This window comes from Peromyscus californicus, unplaced genomic scaffold (assembly GCF_007827085.1).
Source record: "Peromyscus californicus insignis strain IS unplaced genomic scaffold, ASM782708v3 Scaffold_20__1_contigs__length_68692818, whole genome shotgun sequence".
In the NCBI taxonomy this organism is placed as follows: Eukaryota; Metazoa; Chordata; class Mammalia; order Rodentia; family Cricetidae; genus Peromyscus; species Peromyscus californicus.
Genome location: NW_026294503.1, coordinates 21517026 through 21531355, shown reverse-complemented (window position 1 = coordinate 21531355; position 14330 = coordinate 21517026). Strand labels below are relative to the sequence as shown.

Below are 14330 nucleotides of genomic sequence, written 5' to 3'. Positions count from 1 at the left end.
GGGCTATTATCTTCAAAAACAAAGCAACTTTCAACCAATGACCCCAGACTCATCAGAATTATTTACTCTTCAGATTTATGAATGTTGAAGAGAGTGATTGAACGTTAATTTGTCCAGGTTAGAAAATCTTTCTTGATGACATTCCATTACACAATGATTCTGATGAGAGTGCACGCTGCAGAATATTGCTTGAGTTTAATTGTAGGAAAAAAGTTTGTCCCAACATATGAAAACACTTATTTTATTTGGTCAGAAAATAGAAATGATGTAATCCGACATATTTCCCTCTTTTTCTTAGCTTCCTGGACCAAGATAAGGAAAAATAAAACAAAAATAACCTTGCTATCTTGCTAAAACATATTTCTAAGGAAAGAATTCCTAAAAGTATTAGTCACCCCATGCAAGACACTATATTTTCTTGAGTGTTAGCAAGTTCCATTATTTGAGTATCTGTCTACAAAAGCTAAATTCTTTTCTAAATCAGAACTTAGTTTTAAATTCATCTACCTAGAGTCTTTGAAGTGTCCATTTACTCAAGAACAGAGAAAGAAACCAAATTTGGGGTCAGTTTGTTAAAACATAAAGACTCACACGTCCTCACTCCCATTCACCTGGACATGTTGTGCTCTTCAGAGATAACTACACTGGTGTACATCTCCCAGGCTCCTCCTACATGACTGCCCAGAGCAGCTGAAATCTGTGTTTCTCCCCACAATCAGAAACTTCTGACAGTTTCTATCCATGGAAGGTGGTAGCAATGATATCAGATATCTCTTCTAAAAAAAAAAAGCTTTAAGATGTGGGCTTCTTATGGAGTCCATACTGTATCTCCTGCCTCAGTTCTTGAGTGCTGTGATCATGTGTGTGTGAGCATGCCTGACTTTAAATGACTTCTGAGTCTAGATTACTAAAGTAATATCATTCCATTTAGTACTTTCTCTCTCCTTTGGACATGTGTCATGGGACTCTTGAACCAACCCTCCCGAAGCTGTGTGCTGAAAACCTCACATGAAGAGGAAACTCAGAGATGTAGACATCAGTGCTAGCCGTCAACTGCACCAACCTCCCTAGACCATGCACTGGACATGTAAAAAGTCACTGAGATCATGTTAGCTCAGGCCATTTACATGTCTGGCCAGAAGTATATACAATTCCCACCTCCTGAGCCCCACAAGCTATGAAAGGAAATAAGTATTATATGTAATAATTATATATTATGTCCTTAGTATTATTTGTTTGCCTAAAGCACAAGGACAATTTTATTAGTTTAAAAGAAAAAACCTCCAAGGCAGACAAGGTGTACATCTCAGCAGCTGCTTGGAGGAAGTGGGGGAGGGGAGAAGATTAAAAAAAAGAAAGTCATTTGGGCTACCTACATGGAGGTCAGCAACATGACAGCAGGCACCCACATGGCAAAGAGTGGGGCATTAGACAAAGAGTAAGAGAACCCAAAGTAGCAGACAAGAGCATACTTACATCCCAGCCAGCATCCAAAAGAAAGAGACAGAAAGAAAGAAAAGGAAAAGTTGGGCCTTTCGGAGTTAGAAAGGGGGCAGACCCAGCAGACCTTCGAGATGGCTAAAGCTTGTATGAATTGCACCAGGAGAAGAAACATTAACATGGTCTCAACCCACGAGGCTTTGACTATGAGGTCATAATCAACAACTCCACAACACCACCAAAAATAGCATGTCCCACAACTTACCTCATTGATTTCTGTCCCATCTGCACTGGTATACACAATTCTGTAACCGTTGATCTTTCTTGATGTGGGATCCCAGGTTAACCGAGCACTATTGGAGCCAACATTGGAGATTCTCAAATTTCTTGGTGGGGTTAAGGGTACTAAGGGAATAGAGCATAATTAAAATTTGAAATGACCAAAATCATTTAAAATACATGAAAACATAAGAAACTGTACCCTTGATCTTCAAGGACTTGTTATGGGGGAAAAAGGTCATTTCGATAATATAATTTCTAAATACTCAGTGAATTGTCTCATAAAGATCAATAAAGTTGCCTGATTAAAAGGGAATTTTTTCTTGTAGAGAATGAATAGCAGCAGAAAATTACACATGCTTAGAACGAAGCAGGGTTTTGATAACTCCCTGTGCCTTTTTTTACACTAGAAAATGATATTAATAAGAAACCAGTGACTCAAAAACAAGACACCTAAAACCAAGTCTGAGCCAGTCCACTAAGCTGTCATGTGACTCTAGAAAAGCCACAAGTTGCCGTGTGTAAAAGGAGGAAGATGCTGTCTTCTATCTACATGTTGATTGTAGCTTTTGAGACTTTCTCAAGCTCCCACCCATCCACAGCAACAATAACAGCCATCGATTAGGTGACCCTTACGAGTTGAACAAGAACCATACTATCTCATTAAACCACAATGTTAGACTGCAAGAATGGCAGTTATCCCTATTGTTCTGGTGACAAGACAGAATTAACTTTGCCAAAGTCACTGTTACAAGGCACTGGGAGTGTAGCTCAGTTAACTGATTGCAGAAACAGCAGTATTAACCTGTATGCAGCTTACACACATCCACACAGAGGCACATGTGCCCATGCACACACACAACAAGAACTCAGCTGTTGCTCTGCTGAAACCAACAGAATAAAAGCCTTGGGGACAAATTCTACCACTTTTCTCAGTCACGAGGGATAACACTTTCTACTCCAGTGGTCAACTCCAGTTTTCATTGCCTTCATGCATACTGCTTCTTGACATTATGGAGCTCTCAGGAGCTAGTGATCATTTTAATACTTAAGGGGCTACAAACAAAGTGTAGGAAGTAAAGTAAAGTGAGAGAATCAGGCATGATGTATACTTAGGTTTACATCATTCCAGAATCCAATTATATTTTGGTGACATGGCAGGAAAAAGTCTGTTTTCCTTAGGACATAGAAATGTCACTTGGGGACATTTTGAATTGATCTTGCCTCCTTCCTTCCCTCCTCCAGCTACTAATCACAGGAAAGAGCTGTATATAGTTTAAGCACACAGATAAATGAGCATTCTTTCTGACAGACAGTTGGGCTTTTTTTTAACAGCTAGCTTCCCCAAACCCCTCAAGTTACATAGAGATACTTTCCGATGAGATTTATTTTTTGCTTCTTCTCCAGATTTGATGTTTTAATTACAATTCTGAAGAGCAAGAACAGTATGCCTCGAACTAACAAAGAATGGACGTGCAAAACGTCTTTATCGTTAAACTTCTTTTATGTGGTTGCCTCAAGTTGAATCGTAAAGACAAAGAACTATTGATATTGTGCTACTCATCTCTTTCCAAGGAGCAGAGTGGTGCTTCCTGCACTTTCATGAAATTCAAAAGATCACGAACGGAGCCATGTTTATAATGGCCTGTGGCAAACCTTGTTAGCACACCATCATACTTAATCTCTTATCATATTTTCAGAACAGTTAAATACATACATTTTCTTAAAACATTAAGAGTAATTTAGTCAAAATTAGCCTCATAGATAGAGGCATATCTCAACAGTAGACCACTTGTCCAGCATATATGAGGTATTACACCAAAAAAGTCAAAGTTAGCCTTCTTAATAAAATTTCAATTAAAAATCAAGCCCAATAATAAGGGGCCCATGTAAGAAGGACAGCAAACATTTTTAGAAAAAAATATTAATTTCAATGAGTATAAAAACAGATATTGAGTAATTACATATTTTCACATGGATTTAATCTTATATCAACCACATGATAGATAAGAAATTGTTCCTTCCTTTACAGACAGAACTGATAAAATTGTCATTGTCACCCAGCCGGACCTGAGGTGAGCTCCCTACCTCAGCTGCTGTGATTCCAGAACTTTCCAAAGCTCTCCCTTTCTATTCGGATCTAATACCTAGCACACTTAGATTTAGAGACAGAGATGGATGGACTTCACGGAAGGATGCTAAAGTTCAGTGCTAACACCCATGCTTCTCTTGTCAGCTCAAGATAAAAAGAAATACATTTCTCTTCCTAACTAAAATACATATTTTCCTAAGTCCCAATGGCCTCTTGAGAGGTTTTAATCAAAACTGGGGTTTTTGGATTGAGAATCTGAAACATGTATCTGGGCTTTGGGGATAGTACTTCGTGTGAATCTGCTGCCCCACTCACAGGTTGTCTCTTGTCCTGTAGCGGGATCGCTGGCCTCTTCTCCAAACATGGCGTATACAGTGACCGTGTATTCTGTATTGGGGAACAGCCCACTCAGTTCAATGTCTGTGTGGGTCTCTCCGATTTTCATCTGAAAAGAACACATGTCATTAGATCATGTCCCAATGTGTGGTATCCCTGCTCATCGGAGTGGGACTGAACACAGACGACACTTCCTAGAATGAGATTGTGTGACCTCTCACAGCACCTACATCGAGCAAGCCTCAGTCAGAAATTTGTGTCTGTCTCAAGTTGTTTTACATTAGAAGCTGATAATATAGATCCATATAAAACTGAGTGTCCGCCCCACCCCACCCCCGGCACAGGCTGTGTTGGGATAATGCTTTACAGCTGGACAAACAGCAACCACAGCCAGAACAACACTGTTGTCTGGTCCCCAGGAAGGTGGGGGTGGGAGTGAATTAGACATATTCTCTAGATGTGCGCCTCAGAGCAGCAAGCTGGAGGCAAGGCCAAACTGGGCATTTGTCACTGCTTGCTAATTCTAACCAGGCCTCTGGCCAGATGCCCAAATTCTGCTTCAAGCTCGATTGCACCAGGCCAGTTTTGTCACCCCATTTAGCAAGAAGGCCATCTGGAAGAAGCGCACATCCCTTCAGGTACTCAGAAGAGAGAGAGGCTCGGCATGACACCCAACTTGCCAATTTGTCTCTCGATGCGGGGGTAATTTTTTTGACCTTTGGAGTTTGTCAAATGACTTGTATGACAACTGGACGTCAAATATGTGACAGGGCAGTTTTAAATTTTAGGAGGAAAAAAATCTCTATAACCTCCAGTCACACCATTCAAGTTAAGCTTCTAAATGCTAAACCATCTGAACACATGCAACGAATGTACATAAATAACAATAAATCTGATGGAAGTCTTACTCAATTTCAATAACTGTTAAAAAGTTGCCCTATAGAGTTCAGATTCTACTTTTTGAAAGGTCTAATATATACCAATAATCAAGAAGTTTCTCTGTAGCCTCACCGCTGCCTGCCACCTCTGTCCTAACACTAATGTGTAACTAACAGTTCTTGCTTAGCTTCTGTGTTAATATTTATCCATCTATGCTGGGTTTTGTCAACTTGACACAAACCTATCCATATCTGGGAAGAGGGAATCTCAACTGAGAAAATGTCCCTCAGCAGACTGGCCTGTAGGCAAATCTGTGGGGCATTTTCTTAATTAATGATTGATGTGGGAGGGTCCATCCCACCATGGGCTGTGCTACTCTTGGGCAGGTGGCCCAGGTTGTAAAAGAAAGCAGAGTAGATAAGTTATGGGGAGTAAGCCATTAAGCAGCACTCCTTCATGGCTTCTACTTCAGGTCCTGCCTCGAGGGACCTGCCTTAAGATACTGCCCTGACTTGCTTTTTTTTTTTTTTTTTTTTTGGTTTTTCGAGACAGGGTTTCTCTGTGTAGCTTTGCGCCTTTCCTGGTACTTGCTTTGGAGACCAGGCTGGCCTCGAACTCACAGAGATCCGCCTGGCTCTGCCTCCCGAGTGCTGGGATTAAAGGCGTGCGCCACCACCGCCCGGCCCTGACTTGCTTTTATGATGTGCTATGATGTGGAAACATGAGCCACATAAACCCTTTTCTCTGCAAGTTGCTTCTGGTCATGGTGTTTATCACAGCAATAGAGACTTAACTAAGACACCATCTCTTATCAATGTTTAGTTGTATACCATCTAGCAATAGACATAAACAAATCCATAATAATATAATTTTTCCTCTATCAATATGTTTCAAGATTTATCATGTTGATACATGGGGACATCAATTCCTTTACGGTATTCTTTAATATAAATATACCACCTCTAGGGATGACCATGGTTGTTGTTGGCAGTGTTCTATTCTATTACAACAAGCAAAATTTCATTGAATATTCTTGCAAGCTGAGTTTGGTGACACACATTTGAGGGGTAGAGGCAGGAAGATCAGGAGTTCAAGGTCATTCATGGCTATACAGCCTACTGGAGGCCAGCCTGGACTACCTTACATTCAGCCTCAATAAAGAAGACCATGTGAGTTTGTGTGTGTGTGTGTGTGTGTGTGTGTGTGTGTGTGTGTGTGTGTGAGAGAGAGAGAGAGAGAGAGAGAGAGAGAGAGAGAGAACACTTGCAAGATGCTACCCTCTCACCACACATCTAACATACTACATATATTCAACATCTCAAAATATCATCAAAAGCAGTTTATTATCAGGAAAATGGCATGCCTGAACAGTCGAGTATTGGTCATGTTCTTACATGCTCACTATGCTTGGTGTTTTTATACGTTCATTTTTTTTTCTAATCTGTTGGTTCTGAGTAAGTTTCCTTTCATTTTTATTTTCTCTTGAGTTAGCATCTTTCCAGCACAAAATTTAAATCATTCTTCTGCCAAAATAAAACTCAGAGCAACTTTAAATGCAAGTGGAGAGAAACAGCCTAAACCATAAAAACAAGAGAACACATGTAACCAATGCTTGATACTCAGAGTTGCCCCACTTTGGCTTTTAGGGAACTCAGTTATCTGAGGCAATCCTTTGAGGGTGTTAGAGAATCAAGTTCCAAACTGCCTCTCTTATCCAAACACAGAAGCAAGGCACCTCTGAGTGGCATAGAGAGATTATTCTCTTTTCCCTTCAGTGGCTGCATTATAGCAGTTGCTCCCTGTAAATTAAAAAGCTTATAATAAACCAGTGAAAATCAAATATTCATAAAGTAGAATGGAAACGAGCAAAAATCCTATTGGGGTGGAGAGGTGCCCCAGACAGTAAAGTGCCACCTGCTGCATAAGCAAGAGGACCTGATTTCAGGTCCCCAGCACCCATGTGAGAACTGAATGGAACGGCACACACATGTAACCCCTAGCTCTGGAGAGGCCACACAAGAGGATCCCTGGCATGCACTAGCCAACCAGTCTAGCCTAGTTTAGGAGCTCTGCTCCAAGTTCCATGTGAAACACTGTCTCAAATAAGCAAGGTGGGAGGTGAATGAAGAAGCCATGCAAAGTCAACCTCTGGCCTACACACACACACACACACACACACACACACACACACACACACACACACACATGCATACACACATACACACATATGCACACACATACATACACACATACACACACACGCACACATACACACATGCACACACGTACGAATGCACGCACACACACATTCTTATCAAGGAAATATGTTTCTCTACCTCTCAAACCATAGACAAAAATTTGATTCAGTAGATAGCACATAGTCACTTATGAACTATATGTGGTAAAATATATAAACTTTCTCTAGAGCCATCTGGTAATCATCTAGTATTTAAAAAAAAACAAAACCACTTTTCAGAATAAACTCTAAGGAAACTGTGGGGCAGTCATGCAAAAACACAAGGTAGGAATGTTAATCTCAAGCACTGTATACCAGATAAGTTATCTCTATGTCCTATAACATGAAATTAATTAAAAACAACTTGTACAAACCAATAATAAAATGCTATGTATAAAATTACTGTGAGAAATATTCCTTAATAATATGGAAAGCTATTCACAAAAAAATTAAATTAAAACGATGGGCTAAAAAAATTTTCTTCACTTGGCAGATTAAAATGCACTGAAGGGAGCCTGGAGAGGTTGCTCAGTGGTTAGAGTACATCCTGTTCTTACAGAGGACCTGGTTGGGTCCCAGCACCCACACAGGGGGGGTTTACAACTACCTCTAACTCCAGCTCCAGGGGATCTGACGCCCTCTTCTGACCTCTTCAGGCATCTACACACATGTACATACACACATATACACATACATATATGTAATTAAAAATATAAAACAATCCTTTAAAATTATCCTAAAGCGATAAGAGGATATAGCTCTGTGGTAGGATGCTTGCCTACTGTGTATAACGTCCTGGATTTGATTCCCAGAACTATAAAAGGAAGGAAGGAAAGGAGGAGGAAGGCAGGCAAAGAAAATGGAAGGGAAATCAAAGAAAACAGAACGCATTAAAACGACTGTCAATAAAACCTCATCAAAAGGAATGTGGATATGTCTCAGCAGTCCAACTTGGCCAGCATGTGTGAGGTCCTGAGTTTAGTCCTTAGCATTACAAAATAACGAATAGCTGTTTTTTTTTGGTGGTTTTTTTTTTTTTTGGTTTTTCGAGACAGGGTTTCTCTGTGTAGCTTTGCGCCTTTTCCTGGAACTCACTTGGTAGCCCAGGCTGGCCTCGAACTCACAGAGATCCGCCTGGCTCTGCCTCCCGAGTGCTGGGATTAAAGGCGTGCGCCACCACCGCCCGGCTTATGAATAGCTGTTTTTAAAACTATGGCTATGTATCAGTAGTAAGATTACACCTATGTCTTTATGTTGAGAGCTTGAATCTTCTGAATTTTACACGATCAATTTTTACAATAAAAATTTTATCTGGGCGTCCAAGGTCCTGGGGCTGCAATTGAGAGCAGGGACTTACCTCTTTCTCATCTCCCGCCAGACCTTCAGTGAGAGGGGCGTAGAGGATCAGATATCCCGTGGCGCCTGGCACCGCATCCCACCTGACTCGCATGCTGTTCTCAGTCACATCGTACAGCTCCAGGTCGGAAGCCATGGGTAAGGCCACTGCAAGAAGAGGCTCTGTGTAAGATTCATGTACAACTGCCCTCGAGAAAAAAAATGGAGCAATAAAGAAACAAGAGGCCGGGCCTGCTGGGCCATGCTTATGATCCAGCACTCAGAAGAAGGCGGGAAGATTGCTTCGAGTTCAAGACCAGCCTGGGCTGCTGAGTGACACCTTTCTCAAAAAGAAAAAGAAAAAAAAAGTAATAAAAACAACAATGCCAATCATATTTCAAGAGTTGGGAGAAAGAAATTGGGATAAACCTCTAGTTCAAGGCTTGAACAACACTAGTGGAAGCATAACTTTATTCTTTCCAAGCGTAACTGGAGATCCCTCACATATGACCACACAACTGGAGATCCCTCACATATGACCACACAACTGGAGATCCCTCACATATGACCACACAACTGGAGATCCCTCACATATGACCACACAACTGGAGATCCCTCACATACGACCGCACTTGTTTCTCTAACCACACTGTCAGGTTCGGCACTTTGCTTACACTTGTGACCATCTGCACAGGTTTCTTTTGGAGTGCCTGCAACACTTCACGGCACTAACATATTCAAATGTCCCTGGTTTGCAGACTCAGCTTGCCCCAGACTGGAAACATCGATGAGAGGAAAAGTGGCCCTCAGACTATTTCTGCAAAGGGAGACTACTTTCAGGAGTGGGAGGAAAGCAGCTGGGGCTGGCAGGATGGGGAAAGCCATCGGAGGAAGGGGACAATTTAGGACAAAATGTGATGCATATGTCTGAAATACCACAATGGAAACCATGGCTTCGTATGCTAACTTAAAACTCATTGAGAGAAGAGAAAACGTATTTCCACAAAGCAGAAGCATCAACACTGGCCTTCCAGGTTACTGTTATTCAAAAGCCCATCACTGCACAGGGGGAAAGCACCATGGTCTGGGAACATTATTTTTAATGTTGTTATACATAGCTATTGTTCTATAAGATGCAAGTTACTTAGGCCAGTTTGGCACAGTGCCCAGCATGTATTAAGAACACAATCTTTAATATGACTAAAAAATGATCGTTTTAAGATTACCTTTTTATGATCCTCTGAGTGTGTACCTGTAATGTATGCATGTATGTATGTGTGCGCATGTAGTATGCATATGTGTAGTTGTGACCACGGCCAATGAAGGGACTATCACGATTCAGCAGTTCCTTTTAATTATGATGAGATGAATAGTGAGGGAAATGTGATGTCATTCCCTCAATACTCCCCTGGGGAAAAGAAGTCCTGAACTTCTTCTCGATTCTAACGAACAAGTTTTGGCACCATTCTTGGCTCACAGTAGACGTTTACTAAAAATATGTTTGGTGAATGAATGAATGAGTCTGCCTCCCTCACCACCTGCTGTCCTCTCTAAAACATGCTAGAGATTGGTCAAATCCATTCCATACACACGGCTGCAAAGCTGAAGCCTCAGTACCGTCCTCTCCCACACACATCATGACAGCCCCTTCCTGTGGCTTTCAATCAGGGTGTCTAGCCACCCTGAACAGCCCAACTTAGGAACCAGCCACCTAAGCATGGCTGCGCATGTTGAAAGCAGAGGGGAATTCAATACACACGTGTGGTTTCTGTTCCCCGCAGGCCTTCACTAGCTGTGTGCGCAGATACCGCAAACACTGCTATCTGGTATTCGGTTGAAGACATCAGGTTTTTCAACACAATCGAAGATACACTTCCATCCACCACCACCTGTTGAAAGAACAGTGTGAGGAAAAGATGAACTACCTTATATGCAGAATTGGGACCAAAAAGCAAAAAAATATTTCCAGCAAGAGCATCTCATTAAATATTTTATTATTGGTGCCGTGTCTTCATTTTCACTATAGAGATCAATTCTCCTTGTCTTTGTACATAAATGGATGCACGTTTATGGAATGCATCCAAAGTCATTTTTTTTAATTCATATGTAATGCTAATTGTGTCATTCCTGGGATAATTATTCTCCTAGTCATATCTACACGATAACAGTAGATATAATTTCCCGCCCCTCGGAACTTTGGGAAGCATTTCAAAGGTTTGTTAGTCATGAGAAAAGTGGAGCCACTCGGAGGATTTGGCTTTATTTTTCTCTTTGGACCAGAGGACTTGAAACTCCAGGATCAATTTCTGTAACTCTTGAAAGTAAAAAGGAACCACAGACTCTTGGTACAGAAGAATATTGTGAAACATTCTGAGGTCAATCAGAGGTTAGAACAACAAAAGGAAGCAGAGATTTCATCATGTCTTAACTTGGGAATGGAATCACTGCATCCAGGCAGGGAAGGAAATCACTGCATCCAGGGAAGGAAGGGAATCACTGCATCCAGGTAGGGGAGGGAATCACTTCATCCAGGCAGGGGAGGGAATCACTACATCCAGGCAGGGAAGGGAATCACTTCATCCAGGCAGGGGAGGGAATCACTTCATTCAGGCAGGGGAGGGAATCACTACATCCAGGCAGGGAAGGGAAAGAGCACAGCCATTGGCAATAGTTTTCTCCTATTTCTCCTACAACTAGCCATGATGGAAAACACTGGCCACAGCTGCTTCATGATGGCTTCCCATTGTCCTAATGTCTACAAACGCTCAGGAAATTCCAAATCCCAGAAGACTAGCTCATCATATGACCACATAGTTTGAAATGCACGGTCTTCACTATCGCAGAAACACCTGATCACTCCCAGATATAAAAGGGTAGATTTAAATCTTAGTCAATTTAGAACTTGCTAATTTGGAGAAGAAAAGTAAACTAGGCTATAAGTGAATACTTGATCCATTCTGAGGATGACTGTATAATGGGATGAGAGAAGGTGTGGGTTCCACAACTTGGAGAGATGGAGAATATTACCGACATGTAGAGATGAATTTCAAATCACTCACAATATTTAAGCAGATAATGTCCTGCACATACATTTGTATTTCATGCCCACTATAGAGACATCAGGGATTGAGAAGTTTGGAAAGACTGCCACAGTACCTCCTCTGGTTTTCCACCTCGGGTCGGGTAATACACAACCCGGTATTTTTGCACTTTTCCTGAGGTGTGAGTCCAGTTAACCATAAAGCTCCTGGCAGTGACTTCGGAAGTAATCAGCTCGGTAGGTGGCCCAATAGTAGCAAGGGCTGAGGCTAAATAAAAGAAATACACCAGGTAAATCTGATTTCCCAAGTCATTCCTATGAGCCTAAGAAATGCCATAGTTAGGAGTGACTACCCATGCTATGGTGCCCCTCAGAGCCACTGTGGACATATTAAGTCTTGTATTCATTCATTCAAACATTTTAGTGTCCATTAGAAACTGTTCTAAGGCATATTCTTAGGATACAAACTGAAATAAAACCGTTTTTAATTCTCAGAGACTTTGACAAGAACTGTTAATAAACAATGAAAACAAGCATTTAAGTGAACGTGCACATATCAGAAGACACTCTTCTGAGTATTTTGGAGGCGTCATTTAATTCTCAACCGTTACTATTACTGCCCATGTTTTGTAGATGAGAAAATCAAGACACAATACAGGTAATAAACAGACCAACATTAACAAGAAGTAGCTCTCAGAGTTGAGACTGTATCTGGCTTCTCACAGATACAAGGACATAATTTATACTGAAGATGTCCAGTCAACAAGTGGTCGATATCTAAACATAAAAATAGAGAAAAAAACTGACACATACTGAACACCCACTCTGTGTCACATGTGTGTGTGACTTGTTCATGTTAAATAGAGAAAATGGTTTTATAAAGCTTTTGGGGCATGTAAAATCTCAGTAGAGAGGGAACACAACTTGTAAATGAGAATAAAGAAATTGATTGCTAAGATTACTCAGAGTTCTAGGGAACTCAAAAGGATTTTAATAACCACGGCAATGGGAAAACTATTTTGCATTGTTTTGAACAATTAAGTATTACATGCTTTCTTATCAAGTACATATACAGGATTCTGTGTGTATGTCTGTGTGTGTGTGTGTGTGTCTGTATGTGTATCTGTGTGTGTGTCTGTGTGTGTGTCTGTATATCTGCCTGTCTGTCTGTGTGTCTGTGTCTGTGTGCGTGTGTATCTGTGTGTGTGTGTATCTGTCTGCCTGTGTGTGTGTGTGTATGTCTGTGTGTGTGTCTGTGTATCTGTGTGTGTGTCTGTCTGACTGTGTGTCTGTGTATCTGTCTGTCTGTGTGTGTGTCTGTGTATCTGTCTGTGTATATGTCTGTGTGTGTATCTGTGTCTGTGTGTGTGTATATCTGTGTGTGTGTGTGTGTGTGTGTGTGTGTGTGTATGTGTGTGTGTGTGTGTGTGTGTGTGTGTGATCTGTCTGTATAGCCTGGGATATGTGGGAAAAGCTCAGATGTAAAATAGCCTCCCTCTGAAGGTCAGAAAACTTTGTTTACAATCCTACAGCTTGGGTACCCAACTCCTCCCCAAGAACTCTGGTCCATGGAAAGCAGAATAATAGAGAGATGATGATGAACCAAACATAACAATGAAACTCTCCTTGATACAACAACGGCAAGAAATAAAAAACAAACTCCTTATTTTATCAAAATAAAGACCTTGATCCTGCCCCTCTTCCTAGATCTTATGAACCAGGTGTTACCTGCTGACCAGTGAGGGGCAAGGAGTGAACAACGATGATGAATTTATCCCCAAGAAGACAGAGTATGTGTACTTTCCTCTACCCTCACTGAAGTATAACTAAAAATTCTGGACATCATGTACAAGACGAGCATAAAAAGACACTGAAGTCAGAGAAAAAAAAAAGTAGAGGCCAGAGGCACTGCAGGACCCAAGGAACATCACAGAAGTGATTTTCCTTCCTCTTTAGCACTCAAATGTCCCTAACAGAAAGGTAAAAGCATCAGGCAACATAGAAACATCAATGTATTCAGACAAAAGCCATTCCAACAAAGACTGTTCTCTCTTACCAAAGGACCAGGAAAAAGCTAGCACACAAAGACGGACAGCTTTCAGACAGTAACTCCAGGCATGCACTAAGGAAAAGAGCTGCACTCTACTTCTTTGACACTGTTACCATGGCATCCAAAGGCTGAATGGGTCCCCAAATTCTACTCTGATTTGGTTTTCATAGTGTATCACAACATCCATCCCCATCCCTCCATCCAAGCCGGGGTGGGATGGAGAGTAAGGAAAGCCTTCCTATCCCATCCTCCCTATCTGTGACAGCAGTATTGATCACAGAAAGGGCCTGCTTAAGCTCCGCCCAGGCTGTTAATCATGATATAAGCCCCCTTCAAATGGGGAGATATAGTAGTATGTCAGGTCTTTCACAACTTTCCTACAATATGGAGGCCACTCCCACTCTACTGTCAGTAGAGGTCACCTCAGAACAAAAATGAGAGATTTCTGCTTCTCTAATAAGGTGTAGATTAACAGCAGGCCAGTAAGTAGCCCTTTTCTCCTAAGAAACTAAAGTAGGTAAAATAAGTAATCCAGACTTCTAATCCAACTAGCAAAAATGCAGTATCACTCTCCACTCTTGGCAGGGTACTATCAGAGAAAGTGCAGCCACCATGGAATGCTTTCGTGCAAATGGACAATGAA

At 41.3% G+C, this 14330-nt stretch overlaps 1 protein-coding gene across 1 annotated transcript in view; it reads right to left on the bottom strand.

The window, feature by feature from the left end:
- Window positions 1-14330, bottom strand: part of Col14a1 (collagen type XIV alpha 1 chain) — a 208091-nt gene that overhangs the window by 120627 nt on the left and 73134 nt on the right. Inside the window, 5 exon segments of the mRNA XM_052747825.1 lie at window positions 1706-1845; window positions 4127-4256; window positions 8620-8765; window positions 10357-10486; window positions 11754-11905. Of these exon segments, the coding sequence (XP_052603785.1) occupies window positions 1706-1845; window positions 4127-4256; window positions 8620-8765; window positions 10357-10486; window positions 11754-11905 (698 nt within the window).